At 47.9% G+C, this 24,680-nt stretch overlaps 1 protein-coding gene across 8 annotated transcripts in view; it reads right to left on the bottom strand.

The window, feature by feature from the left end:
- Positions 1-3,658: 3,658 nt before the first annotated feature.
- LRP8 (LDL receptor related protein 8) overlaps positions 3,659-24,680 on the bottom strand; it is a 76,342-nt gene continuing 55,320 nt past the window's right edge. For 5 of the 8 annotated variants that reach the window (XM_037161835.2, XM_053655537.1, XM_037161838.2 and 2 more), the window contains 10 exons: positions 23,236-23,463; positions 22,201-22,319; positions 21,823-21,962; positions 20,297-20,438; positions 19,162-19,314; positions 18,073-18,297; positions 16,193-16,261; positions 11,798-11,970; positions 10,501-10,677; positions 3,659-8,231 (listed from right to left, as the gene is read on the bottom strand). In XM_037161835.2, the coding sequence (XP_037017730.2) occupies positions 8,193-8,231; positions 10,501-10,677; positions 11,798-11,970; positions 16,193-16,261; positions 18,073-18,297; positions 19,162-19,314; positions 20,297-20,438; positions 21,823-21,962; positions 22,201-22,319; positions 23,236-23,463 (1,465 nt within the window). In that variant the 3' untranslated portion in view covers positions 3,659-8,192. The remainder of the gene's footprint in view (positions 8,232-10,500; positions 10,678-11,797; positions 11,971-16,192; positions 16,262-18,072; positions 18,298-19,161; positions 19,315-20,296; positions 20,439-21,822; positions 21,963-22,200; positions 22,320-23,235; positions 23,464-24,680) is intronic. The other 3 variants (XM_053655535.1, XM_037161845.2, XM_037161860.2) reach the window with 2 other exon arrangements.

Genomic DNA, 24,680 nt, shown 5'->3' on the forward strand with positions numbered 1-24,680 from the left:
CCACTCCCCAGCCATCTATGCACTACCCACCAGTGATTTCTCAGCCCTGGCTGTGCAATGGGATCAAACTCAGAGCGTCTAAAAAATACTGATGCCTGGGCCCCACCCTAAACCAATTAAATCAAAACCTCCCTCACAGTGGACCTGGGCATGGGTGTTTGTTGTTGTTGTTGTTGTTATTGTTATTGTGTTGCAAATTCCCCCTGATGACTCAGGGTTGAGAACTACCCAACAGGCTTTTGTCTCTCCAGTCCAAAGTGCTTGACCTCTGGAAGGCTTTCTGTGGCCATGGAAAAAAAAATTTCCTCCTCCTTTAGGCAAGGAGGCAATCAAAGGCAATCAAAATCCTAATTATTAGAGGACTACTTTGGCTCTTCTAAGTTCCAGCTAGAGGGGGAATGGAATTGATTCTAGGAACAGGGTTGAGATGGCATCCCTGGCTCCCCATTCTTGGGACCTGGTGACTGTAATTGTATTCTGGATTCAGACCCATGGTCTCTGATTCTCACTCCCAATCTTGCCATTATTCCTTTTCTCTCTGAAAAAGCACTGGCAATAGAATATAGAGTGGGTGTGATGGGGAGAAAAATCACTGGAGATGTGTATTAAAAGAATCCTTTGTATGACAATGATTTACTGACCAGAAGTGAACTGAATGAACTTTTTGGACCTCAGATTTCTCATCTTTAAAATGGGCATAATAATGTTATACATTGGACGGAACTGTTTTAAAGGATAAGAAACAGTGTTGTGAGGCCTGGGTGGTGTAGCTCAGTGGACTGAGTGTGGGCCTGTGAACCAAAAGATCGCAGTTCGATTCCCAGTCAGAGCACATGACTGGGTTGCAGGCCAGTTCCCAGCAGGGGATAAATGAGAGGCAACCATACATTGATATTTCTCTCCCTCTCTTTCCCTTCTCCTCTAAAGATAAATAAATAAAATCTTTTTAAAAAAGACAGTGTCATGGAAATTGGAAAACACTTTGCAAACTGTAAATTACTATAAGAACATAAGGCATTTTATTTTTAAAAAGTGCTGGATGTAGGTGGTAACAAATGAATTGTATAAAAAATCGAGAAGAGAACCAATAGGTATTAAGCACCTAATAAATGTCGGCTCCAAGGCTGAGCTCATTTACAAGTGTGACTTCTTTGAATCCTCACGACAGGTGGTGACTGAAGTTAAGTATATAGAGACTTTGGGTAATTACCACAAGGTTATTTTCCAAGAGTGAAATTATTAAAATTATAATGTAACTGGTGAATTTGGGTATCTGAAGTTGTGGCAAATAACAAAAGTGCTGAGAAAATTTAAAGCACACCTGACTCCAAGCAGACCGTAAGGTGATCCAGGTTTGGGGGTGTGCAACAGAATGGTATAGATTAGGGGCATCAAACTCATTTTCACTGGGGGCCAAATGTAATTTTAGGACTTTATAAATGTAACTACTCCCAAACTAGGGGCAAGGAGCTCTACATTCAGTGAAAATGAGTTTGATACCCCTGGTATAGATGAAAGAGCATGGTCTGTGTGGCTGATGTCCCTGAATCCAGCATAATATACTGAGCAGCTACTGTGCGTCATGTGCTGGGACTACAACAGGGAACAGGAGCTTTATAGAGCTTGCAGAGGAGGCAATTGAGGAGCACACAAGCAATTAAAATGTAGGGATAAAGGTTACAAGTAGGGGAAGCACAGTATACCATGGAAGTACATGGAGTGGCTCCTAATCCAGTCTAGGGGCTTAAGGGAAGTCTTCTGAAGAAATGTTCCAGAGAGAGGGTCCAGAACTGTGTGGTTGGAATCCGAATGAAGTTGTGAATACTGTAATGAAGTTGGAGAAGTAGCCGCAGCTAAATCACGAAGGACTTTACAAGCCAAGCCATATTAATTAGTTTGGGCTAAAACCCCAGGGAATTGGCCTTTAATGCAAGGGAAACTGTTGGGAACCGCCCTGCCTGGTTTCAGAAGCTGTAAGTCCCCTGTGGCTAAGGCTGAATAAAAAGACCTTGGGACCATAATCCATTTAGGAGACAAAGTTTAGCTTCCTTGTAGGGGCACCACCTCTGCCCCCTTTCACCTCACCCTGCTTGGCCCCGGGGGCGATGATTGGTTAACCAATGACGGGTCAGATTCCTCAAAGGAGGGATAACCTAAGACAGGCATGGTCATGAAAGGGACCCTCAGGGAAGGACTTGGGGGGCTATGGAAAAAGGGGGTGATGGACCCTCACCCCTTGGCTTTGACATAGCCAGAGTCCTCATTCTGTCTGCAAGAAGCCTCCTAATCTCTTGGCTGCCTTACTTGCCCTGCCTGACTTAAGCCTGAAACAATGCCCTAAGCCTGAAACAATGCCAGAGGTGGGTTCTGCCCTGTTCTGGAATGGGTGGGTTCCCTGGGTCCAAGCCTGAAATGAGTTTGTTCCTCAAAGTTTTATGGCCCTTTAGCTATCTGACCCTGAGTCAGAATAAGACCTCAGAGTTCTTTGAGTGTTATCTATTTGTTCATTACTGACAATGATTGATGAGCTTTCCATATACTCCTGTATTCCTGTGCAAATTAAACCCAATAAAAGCCTATCCAAGCAAGGGTCTGGCAGGCCCTCTCTTTCACTGAGAGAGTGGCCATGTTACCTCTTTTTCTCCACCGATTTCTGTAATCTGTGGGAATTCATCTCATCTCATCCATAATGCCATGGACACTGTGGGCTGGTGTTCACATCAGGAAACAGATGAAGGGGCTATAAGCAGTAAAGTGGAAAGGGGTGGTAGTGACATGACCTATTTGCATTCTAGCAAGATCACTCTGGCTGCAGTGTTGTAGGTTGGATTGCAAAATGGAAAGATTAGAAGTATAAAATTAAAATAAGTAGTTACTAATCTATAATGATGAGAATCCAAGATGACGGTGACATACACCCCAGTAGTGGCAATAGAGATACAAAAGTGGATGAATTTAAGATGGAGTACCATAACTTACAGGGTGGGTAAAGGAGATTAAGATGTGGCCCGTTAGGGGGAAAACTGGGAGTATGGTGACCTGTAAACTGAAATAAGAGTATTCAAGAAAGGAGTGCCAACAATGTTAAATACTCCTTCTAGGCTCAAGGAAGATAGGACTTAAGTATTTACAAGATTACCGAGGACGTCCTGGGTGACCTCGGTGAAAGCAACCTCAGTGGCACGGCAGTGAGAAGCAGGGCGGAAGTATTGGGATACAATAGGTCCAGTTTGTTGTGGAAGCAAAGTTCCCTGACCCTATGAGTTAGGTCTGGGTCTGGAAGAACAGAAAATGCTTCCAGTGGTGCTCAAGGACCAAAGGAGTTAGCCACACGGAGAGGCAGCGGAGGAAAATCCCGGCAGAGAACATCCCCTGTACATGAGCACTCTGGGCGCTGCCTGTATTTGGAGGGCACTAAACATAACTGTGTGCTTTGGGCAGTTCCTTCACTCATCTCTTCATCTATAAAATGGGAATGATAACATTGATAGTATTTATGCCACAGGGTTGTTGATGAAGATTGAGGTAATTTATGTAGAAGTATGAGTACACATTAGGGACTCAATCAAGGACTGTTCACTCTTCCCTCATTAAGGCATCACAATGAGACAATACTTTTAGATTTAAAAAAATGAATTTAATCTTTCTCTAGAAACAGTGCACTGATTTGACAAATGCCCACATTTGATTATTAATTCACCAAGAGGATGTCAGTACAGCTAGTGAGATGCAACACACCACCCTTTGCGTCTGGAAGAGAAACCGGACTGCAAAGGGGACCGAGTACAGAAGCTAACAGAACTTGGAATGACAAGACAGAAAGAGTGGAAACGGTTAGTGTGACCCAACGTTCTAACATGCCTGTTACATCAAACATTAAATATGGTAATTTGAGGGCATGTGTGCGTGGGAGAGACAAACAAGGAAAATTCATGTGGGTACAATCTGATGGAGTTCGCAAACCAGAACTTTACCCCCCAAATTAACAACAGCAATTACAGAACAAAGTGCTATTTTAAAACACATGGTTTGCACAGGTATTTATCTTGTAATTTTTTTGTAAAAAAGTATCAAAACCTTCATGTCTTTAAATATATATATGTACATTATACAGGTGGCTCTTTTAAAATTACTTTTTATAGCACAAAGTGTTTGCAAATACAGAGGGTTTCTGTTGATCCTTGACTATGCACATGGTGCACAGCCTGAATGAATAGAGCTTCCTGATTTCTTTTATTAGCTGAAAATCATCAGAAGCTGTAATTCCTCCACCTCTGAGTTCTCCATATCCTGAAAACCCCCCCAAACCCTAAAAATAGTGTGAGAAGACTCCAATACTTAATCTTCATGCATTGGTAGAACAATTCATTCCGGAGCATTCAACTGCTAACCATTTCTACAGTGTGAAATGACGAATAGATGGCTGAAGTTAGGGAGTGAGGTGGGCGGGCTCACATTCCTGCACCCCCTCCTCATTTCCACCAGCACCTGACCGGACAGTGCTTGGGGGGCCCCCTCTGCAGATGCCATGTCTTCCAAATGTCGTTTCCTTTCTCACTGTTGAGAAAAATCTCATAGGCTCCTGACAGCATGGAATGCTTCTGCGAAAACCTTACTACCCTTATATTAGTTTTCGTTGACATATCAAGAAACTTCAACTCAAATATATGAAAAGCAATAACTGTTTCCCTTTGGCCACTGGAAAGCTCGAGGGCTGAAGCCTGTCATGCCTGCAAGTGCAGGCCACACATCCTGATGAATTTCCCATGCATTTGGTGCCTTGTATGCAATCAATGACCAAGAAATGTTTGCTTAATTGAAGCTGAAGTTAAATAGAAGTATTCCATAAAGTGCTTATAATGAACCTGTCTTTCCATCCAGCCTCATTTCTTGCTAAGTCTCCCATGAGCTTTTTGCTCATTCTAGTGAATTACATGCAGTTCCTGAAAGTCCCCATGCTGTTTCATGCCTGTGTCTTAGTTTTTGAGACTTAGCTTAAGGTCACTTCTCCTGTGATGGCGTTCTTGACCCCATTCCTCATCTCCTGTTTGTACCATAACAGTACCCTGAAAAGAATCAGTTCTTTTTGCTTCCAGGTGTGCCTTCCTCTACTGCTACTGTGAACTCTGTAAGGACAGACATTTGACTGATCTGTACATCTGCAGTGCCTGACATTTAGTTGGTACCTAGAGAATGGTTTTGGTGAATGAATATATTTCAGTCTCAGAGAATTGGAAGGATCAGTAGTGCTTATTGCCATAAACTTAAATCTGATCTCATTCTGAGGTTACAGGTTATCTCAACCTGTTTTATAAATTACCATACTATCAAAAGTAAATAAATGAACGTTTAGTCTTCCCTGTTTCTCAAAGGCCATTTCTGCCAGTGCCTTTATAATTCATTGGAAAGACAGGTAGCAGGTTTGGTGCAATGTTCAGACAGAGCAAAGCAGTCAACTGGAGTAGAAAATGGAGGAAAAGGACCTGGCCCAATTTCTTTTAATTAGAGAAAAATTATCTGATCAATTTTCTGCCCTCCTGGCATCACCTCTAAGCTTCCTTCCAGCTTTGTGGTCCAACGCCTCTGTGACCGACCGGCTCTTGACTGTTGCTGTGTGATGGCGCAGGGGCAAAAGGCAACAAAATTGCAACTAAACCTCAGAATGCGGCTTAAAAACCTTCAGGACTAGAGGATGAACCTGACCTCTCAGATTTCATCTATTTTATTGCCATGTGACACGTGAGTATTCCACAATTTCATTCTTTATAGGTTGCTCCCATAGCTGCCTCTTTCAAACTGCACTTGTAGTGTATTCAGAAAACATGGGTGTCTCTAACAAAGTTGTGTTTCATGATCATTTTGAGCTCTCAGGCTGAATCATCCTGACCCCATTCATTATTTTTTTCTGTGAAGGCCAGGACCTGACTGAAAATGTAGATATTTGGCATTAGTCACTGTTGTCATTTTCCCAGGAAATTCTATTTCTTTGGAGGCACGTTACAGAAAAAGCTGCTTGTTTTGTGTAAATTTCAATTTCTTCATTTTTCTTCAGTCAAAAATTATTTTACTCTCCATTCTTGAAAGAATAGTAGTAAGTGATTCAGCTCCGTAGGAATTGGCCACCTCTTTTAAAAATTCTATTTGGTAATGACCGTTCTAGGTCAATTGCATGTACACTCTCAGTGGAGCTTTCAGGACCAACACATACACGCCGTGAGCAAAATGCTCATTTATGCAAAGCATAGTGCCCAGGCTCCAGAATATGGTTGGAGCCTCCTGTTTTCTCAGAACTGAGGAGACCATGAGTGACGCAGAGAAAGGTCTCAGGCACAGAGTGACAGGACCCCAGAAAATCTGCCTCGAAATTCAAAGGGCATCGAGATGGTGAGATAGCCAAGCTTCACTTAGTTGGGGGCAACTGGGAAGCAGGGGAGAGGAATTTGCTTAAATGTGTCAAGTTCCAGGTATGTTAAGGTTAGATACATGTTCTCTGCTCCTACTTAAGCCAAACACTTCTGTGTCACATCTTGTCCCTGGCTGTCCAGTGGGTGAGAAGTGGCAGAACAGCAGAGTTAAGAAAAGACCTTGGATGAGAGAGCCAGCAGGGGCTGAATTCCTTCTGGGACTGTAGGGTTATGTTTTCAATGGTGGACCCCACAGAGAGAAAAAGAGCACTTCTCCCCACCACCCCCAAGGCCCAGGAAAAGCAAAGAAAGTGTCCATAGTGGAAAAAAAAATCTGTACATATGCCTAGTTTTTCCTTTTATTTACAAAGCAGTAAAGCAAATCCCTGTGTGAACACAGAATCCAGTGTACTATAGTATTGCGTTTCCCATTTCCCCTCAAACGGGACGCTAGGCTTGTCCACTTTCCTGACTTGAGCCCCAAATTAGTTTCTTCCATATGAACACACAATGACAACTAACCTGTGTGCTTCACCTCCCCACCTGAGGGACATGGTGGGGAGTTAGAGGAAGGGAGAAGTGGAGATGTAACAAAGCCCATCCCACCATCTCTATCCTCATCCACAGCATCTCTCAGAGATCCTGTGCCTAAGCCACTTCCTAGAGTAAACTTGGGCCGATCCGGAAACCTCTCCAGTTACCTCAGGTGCTTCAGAGGAACCTTAATGAATTGAACCCAAGTGTCCTGAAGGAAAATGAACTTACTTGAAATGCTGAACTTTAAAACACGGAGTAGCCAAGGTTCAGGCATATTCACACCTGAGCTCACGAGAACGTCTGGCACTGTGTAAAGTGTGTACACTGGCCTTGACCACACAGGAGAAAGCACAGGTAGGAGTCACAGAGCCACGGGTGAGCTGAAGGGTTTTTCCTGACTGACTGGGGTCCCAAGAATAGCCAGAGGTGGACAGATTCTGCCGCTTCCACTACATGTTTGCACGCTCCATGGTATCTGTCTTCTGGGTCACATTTCCAAAGGCTTCTGAAATCTACAGATACCCTCTTTAACATATACTTCTCTTTATGTACGTGAACAACAGCCACAGATGTGCCCCTTCTCTAGATTCTTCTCTTGCACGCACACACACACACACACACACACACACAACACAACACAGATACACACAGTCTGTGTGGTGGGCCAGTCACACCCAAAATAAATACTCTCATGTCTCTAACTCATTTATAGAACTAATCTTATTTCTGAAGTTTGTTAATAAATAATCTAAATTAGGGAGGGAGTTGAAGTTCTTTTTCTTTTTTTCTTTTTTCATGTCGATGGATAGCCACAAAGCATAATCATTTTTATTTACAAAAAAACCCCCAAAATTCCAAAACCTAAAAAATCCCCCCCAAATCAAATACTCTCTCTGTAAATATAGTTTTTAAGTGATGAGTGAGCTACTGTACCATCAGCCCCGGGTGGTTCTGTCCGTCACGTCAGTCACTCAGCAGTAGCCATTCCATGAGTCCCTCATGGGTAGTGCAACCAGTTAAAAAGTGTATAAAACATTATACATATAAAAACTCTCACATCCTTTGGATGTTTGCAGTTCATCATAACTTTGTGGTTACCTTTCTGCAACATAAATTAAAAAATAAATCTCACATACACACACACACGCGCGTGCACACAGACCCATCCACCCATCCACTCAGGCGCACGACATCCGAAGAGCGTAGTGCATGGAACTGAATTCCGGGAGGCACGCGGGAGCGGTCCCGTCCTCAGGGCAGTCCGTCATCTTCCAGGCTCAGCGCCACTCGCTGGGGAGACACAGCAAAGAAATCCTCATTAGACCCACAGGAGTTACTTATCAAGTATGCATAAGGCATCAGGCATTCTATTACTTTACAGGCATTAACTCTTATAATCTTCAAACTACCCTAAGAGGCAGGTTTGTCATATTTATTTTACAGATGAAAAAATTAGACTCAGTGAGCTAAACATTGGCCCTGGATCACGTAGCAAGTGGGTGAACTAAAATTTAAACCCAGATCTGTGTGAATCCAGAGTTTTGGCAATTTCCATCGTTCTATTCTGCAGCTTTGTAAAAGAGGGCTGCCGAGATCTAAACTTGCACTGTCCTCATAGGATTTTAGCTTTGCTCAACTCCAGTGGGTTAGTTTTGGCGTACGTTTCACCCTAGGTTACTAGCATGCCAGGCACAGTTAGGAAGGTCATCAGCTGCACCCCTCCCAACTGATTATACGAATTGGAAGGTGATGCAGGTCAGTGAAATTCCATACCTCGTTCCTTTACCCGCTGCTTTCAAGTCATTAGATGCCAGGCTTCCCTCTGTGACAAATGGCTGACCACTGGATGGTAAAGCCACTAATCCCTGAGCCAGTCTACTCCATTGTGGATGGTAGACTCTAGTGCTCTCCTAGAGTGACATGCAATTTGTTTCTTTATACCTCCTGATGTTCCCTGATTCTATGTGTTAGACTCAGAGAGTTCTCCACTGACCACATTTGAAATTTGCAGACTGAGTTCCCTTCCTTCAGAGTATTTTCTTCTCCAGGCTTTCCCCACCCCGTCCTGTTGTAATTCTACTTCCCACTCACCTATTTCCCAGGTACCCTCCTTTGGACAGACCCATGTTTCAGTACCCCTCATAAGCTGTTTGAATTTGGGCTAACCACTTCACTTCTCTGAGCCTTGGTTCCACCATCTATCAAACGGGCATAATAACAGGACCTACCGTACTTTCTAGGGTTGTTGGGAAATCAAATGAGATAATGTACGAGGAGTGTTAAATACGGTACCTAACACACACAGGGTCCAGAGTATTCCAGATCCCCCTAACCAGTATGAAATACAACCACACTAGCATCTTCCAGCTCCGGACATTCTACATACAGTAGAAGGCAACTCCACTGCCTTCAAACCACCTTTCAGTTATTGGTTGTTTCGGGAAGTGCCACGCCTGCCTCTACTAGCACAGATACTTGGGAGTCTTTTTTCTAGTCCAGTCACCCCCCTACTCTCTCTAGGACAGATCTCTAGGTCCAGGGCAGGTCCCAGAAGTGCTGATGGAGCTACTTGAGGAAGGGAAAGGGGAAAGAACAGGTTGTTGAGAATACTGGTTTCCAGAGTATCATTTATCCCATGATACAGTGGAAAGAGCATGGGTTTTTGTGAATATACAGACTGAGTTTAAATCCTGGTTCTGCCACTTCCTAGTTGTGATCCTAGGCATCATTTAATTTCTGAGTCTGTTTCCTCATCTGCAAAACGAGGCTAATCACACCAACTTTATCAGGTTACTGCACAGACCAAGCGAGCAAATGTACGTAAAACATGAGTAATGTCTGACACAGTATGTTCTTACTAAATGTTGACTTCCTCGCTCTCCTATCCTGTTTCTCTGCAACTGGCTAGAGCTCATTCCTCAGTTCTACTGGAGATTCACTAGGAATGGCTCCTCCTGAGTCGTCACTTCCTTCTCTGGAAATAATGCCATTTCCCACATGCAGGGTACTTTATAACTCACAGAGCACTCTCACATGTGCCATCTCCCTTGAACTTTATAAACTCAGGAGGCAGATAGAAGGAGGGCTATCATTCCCATTTTACAAATAAAAGTGAGCAGAGATGTGACTAAGGTCACAGGGCTATGGAACAGTGAAACTGGGAGTCATCTCTGTACTCTAAGCTCAACATTTCCTCCACTGTGCCCTCTGGGATCTTTAGGAATTACTTAAGCAGCTGTTTTCTTGGATTGGCCTGGGCGAAGAATCCTTAAGGCCACCGGTTAGCCCCCCTCACTTGCTCAACTTCACTTCCCATGTCTCCCCTCCACATACAATTTGCTTCAGCAGCAACTCTGCCTGCCTTCCTCACACTCAATTATGTCTTCCACATACCATTTCCTCCATCTGCAACTAACCCATCTTTTCTCTTTGTCCCAGTACCCAGCTTGCAGGTTGCAGCCTCCCAGAACCAGAAAGCCTTCCTTCCAGGAGTGGCTGTACCTGCCTGGGTCACACCCTCACTCGTCAGCCCCTCGGACTCCGAGCGGCACTGCCCTACCTTGCACTTGACGACAGGCCGTTCGGAAAGAGGGTTCTTCGGGAGTTGGTGCAGCTGTGACCTTGGTTCTCCCGGCAAGACAAAAAGCTCCTTGAGGGCAGGGGCTGGGTCTTCCAGTTCTCTGGTCTCCCCAAGACAGGGCTCTGCCCACAGTGGGCGATCAAAGCTGCTGATTGCCTGACAGGGGATGGACTGGATGACCTCGGTGGTTACACGCAGCCCCCTGACTCTGCTATACAACCACGCCGCCTGCTGCAGCCACTTCATAGTTCCTGCTCCCCCACAAGCCATGCCCTGTTGTGCCTCTCGGCTTTTGCATATGCCTCTTTCTGGAACGCCACTGTCTTCCTTCTCTACATGGAAAACTGTTATGACTCTTTCAAGGATGCAGTTTATCTGTCACCTCATCTGTGAGGCATTTCCTGCCAAATTTCCCAAACAGAATTAACAGCTCCCCTGTTGGTTTGTTCAACAAATATTTACTGGGAGCTACGTATGCTGTGCTAGGCATCAGGGACACAGATTAATCAGATAGCCCTGCCTTCAAGGAGCTCACGGTCTGGTGGGAAGGCCAAAGAGTAAAAAGACAAGGTGACCAGAGTGAGACAGGTGCTGTGACGGAAAGAGGCTGTGGGAAAACAAAGAACGCCAGGGCAGGCTTCCTAGAAGAGAGGACGCCTGAGCTTCCACCATGGCACTTGGCACACAGTCGTACAACAGGAAGTGACTGTCTCTAACTCCCGCCAGCTCCCTGGGAGCAGGTACGCCCCTTCTTTACTTTGGAACACTTAGCACCTAACATGGTGCTTGGCTCATAACCAGCACACGGTGCTTGTTGAAATGAATACATTTGAATGGCCACATTTACCCTTCTAGGTGAAAGGTTCTGAAAACTTATTCGGCAGAAAGACATTGGGCACCTTTATTTCCAGGAAGAGCCTCTAGGTAAAAAGACGGTCCCGATACCCTCCTACCCCAGCTACCTGCGCCAACATTTCTGTGTCCCCCGGGCCTAGAACAGTGCCTGGCACATGGCAGGTTCTTGATAAATGTTTCAAGGAACAGAAGAAGGGAGGAAAGAAGGGAGGGAGGAAGGAAGGAAGAAAGGAAGGAAGGAAGGAAGGAAGGAAGGAAGGAAGGAAAGGAGGAAGGAAGGAAGGAAGGGAGGAAGGAAGGAAGGAAAGGAGGAAGGAAGGGAGGAAGGGAGGAAGGGAGGAAGGGAGGAAGGAAGGAAGGAAGGAAAGGAGGAAGGAAGGGAGGAAGGGAGGGAGGAACTCTTCCAGCAAGGCACACTTACTGCGGGATAGACATGGCCAATCTGAGCAGTCCTCCCTATGTGGAGCTCATCTTCATCCTCTTCTTCTGTTGTTTTCCTGTACACTGGGTTGTCAAAGTTCATGCTTTTGGTGTTCTTCCGCTTCCAGTTTCTCCAGATCAGGTAGCCGCTCATGCACAGGAGGGCTATCACCGCTGCAGGAAGAGACATGTTACTGGACCACCAGCAGGCTCCAGCCTGTTGCTCAGACATCGGTGCATGGCTTGCCACCTCTCTAATCTTACTGCTCTTGTTCCTTGGGCTCTATTGCTGCATGTTCTTTTTCTGCTGCTTGGAAGCCCTCTTCCTGTCTCTTCCTTCGTTAATTACTCATCCTGCAAATCCAGCTCAAATGTGAAACCTAGCTCAACTTCTCAGGGTAGAGCCAGTTGCTCCCTCACATGTGTTCCTAGACCATGGTGCTGTACCTTACACATGTGTGCCCCAACTAGCCTGAGCTCTTTGAGGGCAGGGACTGTGTCTTCTCTCTCTCTCTCTGCCCAGGGCCTTGCACTGAGTAGGTGCTCAGTAACATGTGCTGATGCATTTCTTCACCACACCTTAGCCCTACTGCTGCTGCTTTCCTGGATTTCTCTAAGAAAACCATTCTCTCCCCAAATTGGAGGGGCTCTGCAAGAAGAAGACAGAGGAGGGAAACACGGGCTCTGAGTTAGTATAAAGGCATATGTTAATGCTTAAAGGAGGGAGTTCTCAAACAGACCTGGGCAAAAATGAAGCAAGCATCTTCCTAAGATAGTTAGCAATCACCCTGAACATTTACGTGGAGGCTGGATGATAGCTATCCAGGGTGCGACAGAGGGGGTTTCTACTTTGTAAGGTGACGACAATGAACACCTGTTAAAGATAGGAACAAGGCAAGGATGCCTGTTTTCGCTGTTATTCTTTATTGTTCCAGGGATAGGACAATGCAGTAAGACCAGATAAAGGATTAAAGGGCACATATATGGGAAAGGGAAAAACAAAACTGTTATTCTGAACAGATACTGTATGTCTGGGAAATCTTAGAAAAGCAGATGAAAAACTTTTAGAAATAATTTCAGTTAATCAAGAACCACATAAAAATCAAGTTTTCATATTACTCAGCAGTAACTAATCAGAAAATGGAGTGGAAGAAGAACACATTCACAATAGCCTATAAAAACTATAAAATACCTGGGGTAACCTAATATGGTACATGCAAGTCCTATGTGATCTACAAATTCCACTGAAGGACATAAAAGAAGGCTCAAATAAACAAAGAGGTATGTCATGGTCCTTCGTGGGAAGCGTCAATATTGTAAAAAGGTAAATTCTCTCCACATCAATTTATATATCTGAAGAATAAGTTGTCATTATAATTTTTATAGATTAACAAGGTGATTCTAAAGTTCATCTTGAAGAGAAATTGAATAAAAATGGCAGGGAAACATGCTCTAAGAATAATCATGTCCTTTCAGATGTTAGAGCACAAGGCTGTGCTTCCAGTGCGCGGTGGCAGGCGGTACCGGCGGAGGGGGTAAGAGCCCAGCAGCAGATCAGAGCACGTGTGGGCATGCAGTTGACAACAAAGATGACCATTCGAGTCAGAAGGAAAGGATGAACTCTTTGGCAATGGTCCAGGGAAAACAAGACAGGCATACAGAAAAAGAAATAGTTAAATCTCTATCTCCCACCATAGTCTCAAATAAATTCCAAATGTATTAAATGTGCTAGTATTTAAATACTAGAAAATGTTTAAAGCAGCAGAGAAACATGCAGGGAGCTATTCTGACAATTTAGAATGAGGCAAACCTCCCTAAGCAAGACCCCAAAATCGTAACACAAAAGAATATATCTGATATTTTAAAAATTTTAATTTACACATGGCAAAAGATACTATAGACAAATTTCAAGTGGCATTGTGGAAGAAAATATTTGTAGCATGTTTCATGTTCATTATGTATAAATTTTGGGAACCTCCCTGCCTAGTTTCAGAAGCTGTAACCTCCCCATGGCTAAGGCTGAGTGAGCGACCTTCAGACCAAAAGCCACTAAGGAGACAAAGCTCATCTCCCTGGCAGTGGCGCTGCTTCTGCTCATTTTTCTTCATTGCTCCTGGCCCCCAATGCTTGATCAATGACGGATACGATTCCCCAAGGGGGGACGACTTAAGACAGGCACAATCATGGGGAGGCCCCAGGGAAGGACTTGGGGGGCTATGGAGAAAGGAGGTGATGGACCCTCACCCCTCAGCTTTGACATAGCCTGAGTCTGCAAGAAATCTCCTAATCTCTTGGCTGCCTTACTTCCCCTGTCTGACTTAAGCCCAAAACAATGCTGGCAGTGGGTGCCTCCCTGTGCTGGAAAGGCCAGATTCCCTAGGATGATCAGGCCTAAGAAAAAATATGTAAAATCCTGTGAAACCTGCTTTTTTTTATAATGCTCTCAATTAAATGATAAGGGTCCAAGCAGAAAGTGAGTTGGTTCCTCAAAGTTTTGTAGCATTTTAGCTAACAGACCCTGATTCAGAATAAGCTCTCATAGTTCTTTGTATGTTATCTATTGTTTGATCCTTACTGCCTGACAATGATTAATGAGCTTTACCTATAATCCTGTGCAAAATGAACCCAATAAAAGCCTATTGAGGAAAAGGCTCTGGGCGCTTCTCCTTTGAGAGATCAGCCACCTTTCCTCCCCAAGCAGATCATGTCTTGGTAGACTTATTCTCATCTGTGGCCCTGCAGGCACCCCCCCCCCCCCACATTTACACATTTCTATAAATAAGAGCAAGACAAAGAACCAATAGAAAAAAAAGGCTGTGAACAGGCAATTTATTCAGGATGAAATATAAATGGCTAATAAGCTTATGAGGCGAGAAAAAAAGCAGGGAAAGAATATAGAATATGTTTCCACTCATTTTTATTTCCTCAGATTACAGAAATTTAAAATATTGGCTGTATCAGAGTGGATTATTATCAAGGAAACAGCAAACCCATGTTTTTTCCTTTGATAGAGCAGAGGATGCTGGGAAAGGGGTTGTTTTCTCTTTCACTGAACAGTGCTCAGAGCGTTTCCCACTCACTCCACTCAACGCAAGGCTGGGATCTCCTCACCATCGTCCTTACTACTGAAGCCTTTCCAGGCCAATTCAAATGCCATCTTCTCCAGGTGTATTTACCATTCCCTCTTCTCCAGAGACCGTGCCTCTATTCCAGCACATAATATGTATTAAGACCCCTGTCTAATCACTTTTTTATGACTAAGTCTGATTAAGGGACTGAAAGCTCTTAAACTCTTTTTTTCTTCCCTGGATCCTTGGCACTTGGCACAGCCCTTTCCACAGTGTGGGATTTTAAAAAGATTCACTCACTAACTCACCACCATATTGGGGATTCCCAGGATAAGTGGGCAAAGTCTTTGACCTTGAGGTCCTACTCATGGGCGGTAAGGGAGGTAAATCTATGAATGGACAATCACAGTCCAAAGATCCCACCAAGAGAGGACACGTGTGAGACAGGATGTACAGGTGACAATGTGGATATTGGGGTGGAGAGGATGAATCAGCCCCTGGCGTTTTTTTGTGAGATTTAACTAAATGTTATATTCTGGCCAGGTGATCTCCTAGTTCCCCCCAGCCCCCTATCCCCCCACACCATTTCCCATCCCTGGCTTTGCTCATGCTATCTCTACCGCTTGGATTGCTCTTGATCCTTCTTCACTTGGCTGACTCAGCTTGAATATGTTGTAATTTCCACCAGGAAATGTTCCCTGCCTGCTTTTCTTCTCTTCCAATTCTAAGTTAAATGCTTCCTCAGCACTTCCAAAGAACCACGTACGGCTTAATTTTAGGGCTTACCGTGCCATAATCCAAATATCTGTGTTAAGTCTGTCTCTCCGACAAGACTACAAACTTGGAGGACAGGAACCGTGTCACCCATTCTTAGCCACCTCCCCTCCCCTTATCACAGAGTCTGGTACATCGTAGCCACTTGATGAACGTCTGCGGAAGGCCGGACAGAAAGAACGCAGGACGGCACAACTGGAGCAATGGTGAGCGGCTCCACTCATTGACTCAACAAACATTTTACTTCCTCCCGCGTGCCAGACACTGCTGGGAGCCAGGGGAAGGGGCAAGCACGAGAGATGCCGCCCCGTCCCACGAAGCCTGCAGCTCAGCCTCACGTGGCTGGCATGCAGATGGGTGCCTGGAGCCCAGTCCTAAAGGGCCTCGTGTGCCAAGCTAAGAAGCCAAACTAAATCAGGACTGGGAGGTAGGTGGGCAGGAAAGATGTCAGGGCAGAAAAAGGTCAGCACGCCAAGGGCTCTGCCCTTCGAGAGCTTTGCCCCAGGCCTGGGCCAGCCTCTCCTTTCTCCCCCGCGATCTGGGGCCACACTCACCCATGGGCACAAGGACCCCGATGACGGCAGCGGTGACTGTTGAACCCATCTTGCCACCTTCATTCCCATCTGCAAAATACAAACATTTGCAGGATGATGTACCTCCTGTTTCTGGTGGTCTGTCTGTCCATCTGCATTATCAGTTTATCTTTAAGAAGTAATTGAAATGGACACAACATTGTGTAGTGGAATCAAGAGTACAGGCTCCTGGGTCAGACTTCTCGGGTTCAAGTCCAGCCCTACTACTCCCCACTTGTGTGACCTTGGGCAAGGTATTATATATTATAAATACACTTCATCTTGGGGATAGTATCACCTACCTCCGAGGGCTACTGTAAAGAGTAAATGAGATGATTTATGTGAAAGGCATACTTAGCACAGTGCCTGACACAGCCTTGCTTAGTTTCAAGAGGGCAGGGAGTGAGGCATGGGGTATGTAAAAGCACATTCTAAACAGAGAAGTGCCTGGAAAGTGAACTGCAGTCTTCAAAAGTCTGTTGTATCATCCTTTTCACTCTCGCAACCGTCTTCACTGTAACATTCACACAGCACTTTGTAGTTCAGGGGCATTTGTCCCATGGACCCTCGTGACAGCCCTCCGAGGTGCAAAGAGACCAGCATCTACTTTTGCTTCGAGAGGAGAGGGCTGCCCCGGCGGTGGCCCAAATACCATCCTCTCAGTGTGTCTCTGTCTCCAAGTTATTCTAAGGGAGCCTAATTATTCTTATTCTTTTGTTTTAAAGATTTTATTTATTTATTTTTAGAGAGAGGGGAAGAGAGTGAGAACGAGAGGGAGAGAAATATCAGTGTGTGGTTGCCTCTCATCCACCCCCTACTGGGGCCTGGCCTGCAACCCAGGCATGTGCCTTGAATCAAACCAGCGACCCTTTGGTTCACAGGCTGGCTCTCAGTCCACTAAGCCACACCAGCCAGGGCAGGAGACTAATTATTAAGGGGAGAAAAGAGCCGCACTGCTTACAAAGCTGACTGTGGCAATGCCCTGGCCTCTCCCTCAGGGCCCCAGCAAATACTGGGTAGCCAAGTTAAAGCCCGGAGCATGATGAAGCCCGTGGGGACTCCTGGTCAGGGCCCTGAATGAGAGGAACCGGAATTCACACGTTCCTCCTGCCTCTCCAGGTTTCCGGGAAAGTGCTCAACTCTGAAGATCCGGCTTCTACAGGGAGGGCAGACCCAGTAAGAAAGGGGCTGCAGAGCTGCTGGGTTTCTGGGCCACAGGTGTATGGGACAGTTGAGCCTCTTAAATAAACTCCCCTTGGCAGGTAACTCAATTAAAAAGGTATTTGCTGGTTAATGAGACGGAACTTTTCTAGCAGTGATAATTACTACTTCTGATGATTTAACAAGTGGTGAACTTAATTACTTTTATCCCAGGGTTTGGAAAGAGGCACAAGCAAACTATTTATGGATATTATCATCTGAGGAACCTACTGAGGGTACTGAGAACTGAGACTAGAGCTGCTGAAGTTTCCAGATCTAAGAGACACTCCCTTGTATATGTGTCACGACACGTGACACGCAGACGCACACCCAGAGCAGCAGAGGCCGTGTGTGTGAGCACGTCTACCACCCCTGTCTCCTTTGCCTCTCATGGTGATCTTGTGAAGCAGGCGGGAGAAGGGTTATTATTATCCCACTTCGTGGGTGAGGAAACTGAGGCTCAGAGGCAGAAGGTAGCTTTCTTCGAGACCCTCTGTAAGTTAGGGGCACCTAAGACTCCTACATCGCAGTTGGGCATTCTACTTCCCTCCGCTTCCTCCTCAGAGGTACCAACATTCGGCTCTGGTACGATCTCTCCATCCCACACAGTGCCCCCTGCTGGCTCCCTCTGTCATGAAAGAAGGCAGAACTCATTTCCTTACAGTGCTGGGAGTGGTTGCTGGTTGCAGGGCTTGGGGTGGACGGGCTGACGCTGGAAGCCCTGGGGGCGTTAACTGAGCTCGGGGCTGCAGCTGCTGGGCTTGGTATCTCCGTGTTGTGGCTCCGGTCGGTGGGGCTGTGGGCGGGGGTCCCCGGGGCTCCTGTGGAGTCGGACACTGTCCTCGTCGTGGTAGAGGCTAACGTCGTGGTTGAGGTAGATTGAGGTGCTGGACAGGAAATACCATGGAGGTCACTTGGACAGAGAATTTTATTGCTTTAGTGCCTGAATTATTGCCTCTATGGATTCTATTTAGGAACTTATCCCCATGGCTCAGCTCAGAGGCCACCTCTGTGAAGCCTTCCCGATTCCTCCCGAAGGGGCCATGATCTTTTCTTTAGCTGGGTCCCCAGCACTGTGTCTGAGTGGTGATCTGATAAAGGCAAGTGATTAAAGCAATGCCGTAGGACCAGGTCTGGGCAAGACCACCGTAAAAGCTTGGGAGGAGGGGGAATCGTACATCTCTAGAAGGATTTCATGCACATACTGTTATACCATTAGGTTTAAAATCTTGTTCTATTTTAAACCATTGGGTCTGGAAATCGTAAATGATGCAGCAGACTTCTGCTCAAAGAAAAGGCCTTGGCCTGGCATCAAGACTGGAGAAAAATATAAATTTATGTGAAGCGCCAGTCATGTCACAAAAGGGCTTCTGCGTAGTGTGTTAAGTTCTGGGCAAGAAATTGGCAAGCTTGTCTCCACCCGCATGTACATGTACATGGCAACTAAAGCCATGGGATCAAGGGCTCTTAATCTGAAGTCTTCAGGGGGTCCAGGAAGCCCCTGAAAATGAATTAAAAATGTTGTCTGCCTGTGCGCGTTACTGGGGGGAGTGAGAAGAGGAAAGCCTTGGAAGGGCCCTGGGGGACACCTGCATTCGAGGAAGGAAAAGGAGAGGGGCCTGCAAAGGCAACGGGAAGCCGGAGCAGATGGAGGGGAAGCAGGGGCACAGTGTCCTGGAAGCCCAGGGAGGGTTTCAGCAGGGTGGGGTCCGGCATGGCCGGGGGCCTCTCCTCCTGGCGGGGCCACTCACCTCGGTAGCACCTCTTCATGTCCGGGCCCAGCCACATTGTGTCAGGACAGGCACACGTGTACTTGGGAGAGTGGCCGGAGGTCTGAGGAGCAGGAAGGCACAGGTACTCGCAGCCTCCATTGGGCTGGGTGGTCAGCTCGCAGGGGTCGGCAGCTAATGGGAGGGAGCGGGGCAGAGAGAAAGAAGGGGCCTAGATGGGACCTGCCAGCTCTTCTCTCCTCCAGAGGATGATGCCCCGCCCACTTGGCTTGCTCAAAAAGCTTTCTCTACTGCTGTTACCAGGCAGCTTCCAGCACTGTGCCTGGTGTTTCATTCCTACTTCCATTTGATCCTGATATCGCCTCCTGGAGGTAGGCAGTATGCCCCAGACTGACAGATAAAGGACACCTAGGCTCACGAGGAGACTAAATTTGTCAAAACTGTACCACTAATAATTTTGGAGACAGAATTTAAATTGAGGTGCCTGAGACTGCAAAGTCCATTTTTTTCCCCATGCCACCCACCACTTCTCTTTCTTATTTACATTTCTGGATTTAGAATAAGGCAGCAGCCCCATCTCCTCTCCCTGCTGTGCTTTCTCACCTTCACCCTGGCAATGACCCCTCAGTGACAGTCAGACTTAGTGTACCCTAGTGCCAGAGGAGGGGACAACCGACAGGAGGGTTCCTGACTTCTATTCCCAACTGACAAGCTGAATCACTCTCTGGTCACAGAATGCATTAGTTTACACTACTGTCAAATGGACACAAATACCAGATGAGAAGCAACGTGCTCCTCACGGCAGCAGCGGCTCCGGAAACCAATTCAGAGCTTCGTTCTGCTACCTGCTAACACGAGTTTGCCTCTCTGAGCCACGGTCTCCTCAACAGTCAAATGAGAACGATGATACCGACCCACACTTCATGGGACTGGCAAAAATAGGGCATTTATATATTTTTATACCCAGGACTATTTCACCAAGAGCTTGCTTGAGGCAAAATGTGATAAAATATGTGACAGCAGAACATGCTGCCGACGAGGGGGACTGTTGCCATTGGTCCTTGGGCCTCGGAGACACTGTGTCACATGAACATGAACCAGCCTGCCTCCCGGAGGGAGAGGATGTGGGCAGGGGACCGAGGCCAGGAAGGCTCACCTCTCGGCTGCTTCAGCTCATGGAAGACGACAATGTCGTGAGGGTTATTGAGGTTCTCAGCTAGGATGGAGATTTCCAGGCCATTGAGCCGATTTGCACTGAAAATGGCCTCGTTCTCCAAGTCTGTCCAGAACACCTTGTCCTGCGGGTACAGGTGCAGAGGGTGGGTGGCCTGGAGCCTACGTCCACGGCCTCAGTCTGAGGGCTCGGGCCCAAATCACAGCCACAAGATCAGCCCGGCCATCTCCCCCGTCCCCTCCCACACACAGACTCACAGTGGGGCTCTTGGCCTCTGATCTGTGCCACGTGCTCAGGTGCCCTTCTCTCTCTGAGAGCCATTTGGTGATTTTGTGCTTTGGCCTGGAAGCTGCTCATTAATGCTTGGCTAGGCCTGCTTCCTGGAGCCCAGCGCAAACCTAACTTTGGGTCTCTAACACTTGCTACCATTACTAGTGCCCTGGACCAAGACTGGCAGGGATTTGTGAGCTACTGAGGACTACTCCCTGCTGGGCCTCCTGCATCCAGTGAAGAGTCCATACAAGCCTGGGTGTGCAACTGGGGACATATTCACACTGACAGGTACAGCCACGCGGCCTCATGCACGATCTGGACACACTGGCACATGCTCACATACAAAGGCACACCTGTACCTAAATAAGCACTTGTCCCAGTATTGGAACACGGATTTACATGCACAAGCACCAGCATGTACAGGAATGGACTCTTAAATGCATTCATGTACACACACACACATAAACTTTACACATACATGCCACACATATACACATGTCTGAATACACCTGTCATTTGAAGCAGGGGCTGGACTTGCAGGTGGGGCTTTGCCCATACCTTCAGAGCATTGCTGTGTGATACCCATCCTAGCAAATATTGCCAGTGCCCGCCACAGATCACTGTCCCTTTGCCTTCCCTCCCTTTGGTGGCCATTAATTTGGGGGAAGAGGTAGATGTCTGAGACCTTGGTTGGTTCTCACTTCCTTATTCTCCAAGGAGAAAGTTTGTTAGGGTCGGAACACGGGAGAGTCTTAATTCTCACCCTCCTGGGATCTTCTTGAGGACTAATGTCTGATTCCCTTCTATGACCCCAGGGTCCAGGAAATATCAGTGAAAATGTGCTGAGTTGAACAGCATCTCTCAGGCCATTTCCAACAATAAATGATTCTAAGGAAATAGAGATTCTTTCATCCTCCCTCCCTTTACTGCGCGCCTGCTGTCTATGCGCGGGGTGCTGGGAGTTCTAAGAGAAAACACATGGTCTGGCAGCTTACCTCTGAGCGGCGCTCTGGGAGAGCGGTCTTGGGAAGGGGGCACAGGAAAGGCCGCCAGGCGAACAACGGCTGCAGGGCCTCTCTGCACGGAGGCAGCTCGCACGGTGCGCACCAACCCGTCCCTGGGCCTCCCTGTCCCTGTTTCCATTCGGAAAGCTCTCGGGGGGTTATGCTATCTGAATAAACCTTTTCTGGGCTTCGCCTTCCTGATGGGGCCATGCCCGCCCTCGCAGGGCTCACCTCAAACACAGCTACCCCAAAAGGGTGGCTCAGGAAGTCAGGGGAGGAAATCAGCATCTTTCTGTTGCTTCCACTGAAGTCAATGCTGGACAGCTGGTGCAGTTTGGAGTCTACCCAGTACAAGCGCTGGTTCAGCAAGTCTTGGGGAGGAAAAGGGGGACAGGGGAGCCAGGCTGGGACCACAGCCCGGATCTCTGCTCTTCTGTACCTCCCCCTGCCTGCACCTCCCGGCCAGGCCTCAGATGGAGGCTATTCAGGGGCGGCCACCAGGAAACTCAGGTACTACGAGGGAAATGCAGAAATAAGACCTGGGGGCTCAGGACAGTGGTCAGGACCAGGTGCTGGAACAGCCCCCAGTCTCAGGAAGGCAGGGCTCACCCAGGGTGATTCCATTGGGCCACTCGATACCATCTGACACCAGTGTCTGCCGGTCCGCACCATTGAGCCCAGACTTCTCGATCTTGGCCTGGTACCCCCAGTCAGACCAGTACATGAACCTAAAAGAGAGAGGGACCCAACAGGGCTTCTTGTCGAGGACATGACTGGGGGTCTGGATCACGGGGGCTCACCGAGCCACTGAATGTTGAAGATTATGCTTAGTACGGGCTGGGAAGTCCTCTGGAGCCCAGTGGAGCCATCAAACCTAGAGTTAGCAGGGCCTTACCCTTCGCCCCATCTGAGTCTTGGGCAGCCTACACTCCCCGTGTCCACCTGGCCTCTGCTGGCTAACCTGGGAGCCCATCTCCCACTCCTGGCAGCTCTGGCCAGAGCCCCACCAGGCCAGGGTGGGAAAGGCCCTTGCCACCCCTCTCTCGCTTTTCCAGTCTACAGAGGAGGAAGTGACCCGGGTACCAGGGTCACACAGCTAGCACTGTCTAGGGCTCCTCTCCCCTTTTTTGTTGAACATCCATTGAGCGCTTACTATGTGCCAGGCACTGGGCTGCACGGTTTCACCTCATGTACTTACATCAGGACTATGGAGGAAGTCAAAGAGAGGCAGGTTTGAGAATATGAGAAAAGAAACAAACCATAAAAAACGTACTTTCCAATGGGCAGAACTGTCCTAAATGAAACGGGCCACAGGAGAGGGAAGGGCTCCTGTGTTTGGAAGGGCGCGAGCAGCCACCAGATGCCCACGCGCGGCGGCCTTTGCACGGCTTCCCGCCCCAGGCACTCTGCCAGGCAGCCTCAGAGCCAGGCTGTGCTCTGAGATGCTCTCATTCTCTGGCAGGATGAGTGAGTGGCAGAGCCCAGGAGACCCCTGGCGACGAAAGCCCCAAGGACCCTTGGCTGGGGGTTAATGGGCTGAGGGGCCTGGGGCCTTCCAAAGCCCTAAGATAGCTTTTATGATGGACCCATGAGGACTGAGTGCCTACAGGCAGGGGATGGGAAGTTCTGGGTAAGGACACTCACCCTCGCAGGGGGTCAACAGCGATGGCCCGGGGTTCACTGAGGTCGTGGCTGAAAAGAGTGCAGCGGCGGCCACCATCCACAGTGGCCACGGAGATGGTCTTGTTGCCCGAGTCTGTCCAGTAGATGTGCTTGTGGACCCAGTCCACAGCCAGGCCCTCTGGGGAGTGCAGCTGATCATCGATGAGGACCTCCTGCTCCGTCGGGTCGCTGGCCTTGTCCATGTAGGCGCTAGGAGCAACCAGAGTTGGCCATGGAGCAAGGGTCCCGCCCACAGGGCCCTGTGGAGCCTCCTGTGCACCCTTCTGTCTCCCCACTCTGGGCCACGGCAATGGGCTTTAGAGGAGCTCGGCTCATTTCTGTTCAACACATCCGCAGGCCACTGGGGTAGGCGTAGAGGCTTGAATCGGCCGCAGCCTCTCGCCCAGCGGAGCTCAGTTTAATGGGGGATAGAAATTTATAGCCAGATGATTGCAGTATAATGCAAATATGGAAAGTATTGGGGGCTCTAGCAGCAGGGACATGGGGATGACATCATCCTGCAGGGTTGCAGGAGGACTCGTTCACTGGGAACACAAAGAAGAGAAAGCAGAGGGACAGCGTGTGCAAACACCAGAGGAGTGGAACGCTGAACGAGGCGAGGTATGTTGCGGGTCAGTGGGCTGTGAGGCTGGAAGTGAGTGGGAAGGGGCCCATCGCCCGGACTCTGCGGGCCCTGCTGAGGAGCTGGGGTTCACCCTGGAGCAGGTAACTGAACAGGAAGAGGACGCGGTCAGAGGGGCACATTAGGTCGCTGCGGCACCTGTGGACTGGGAGACGGATCGGAAGGGAACGAAGGTGGGGAGACTGGTCGGGAGGCTGTTTACCGCACCCAGGTGAGAGATAAAGAGGGTCTGCAGGGAGGTTGTGCCGGGGAGTGCAGAGAAGGGGCTGAAAGTACAGTAGACACTCAGGAGGCAGCACTGACAGACTTTCTGTCTCCCAAACGCTGTTTTTCCAAGGTTTCCTTCTCCCGCATGACTTCTCTCTGGGCGGTTACTTCCGCAGTGGCCGCTGCCTCCATACTCTGACTCCCCCATGCTGACAGCTCTCTTAAGCTCCAGACTATAAAGCCAACCGGCCCCTCTCGGGACACCTTAAACTCGACACATCCAAAACTCCTTCCCTCCCCCACCCCACCCCCTTTGGCCAGCAGCTGGGCTGCCCAACCCGCCACTTGTTTCTTCTCCACAGCTCCCACCTCCGAGAACAGCAGTGTGGCCCACAAAACCTCCCTCCCAAGTCAGAACCTAAAACCCCCAAGAACGTGGGACTTCATCTGGACTTCCTACACCCCATCTGTCATACAACTCTGCCTCTTTCAGTGATGACTGCGGGGCAGGTACTGCTCGAGCTGTCCCCGTGTGTGTCCCTGTGAGCTGAGCATGTGTCGGGGGTGGGGGTGAGAC

The sequence above is a fragment of the Artibeus jamaicensis genome, unplaced genomic scaffold (assembly GCF_021234435.1).
Source record: "Artibeus jamaicensis isolate MK-2021 breed Jamaican fruit bat unplaced genomic scaffold, CSHL_Jam_final scaffold_1019, whole genome shotgun sequence".
Classification (NCBI taxonomy): domain Eukaryota; kingdom Metazoa; phylum Chordata; class Mammalia; order Chiroptera; family Phyllostomidae; genus Artibeus; species Artibeus jamaicensis.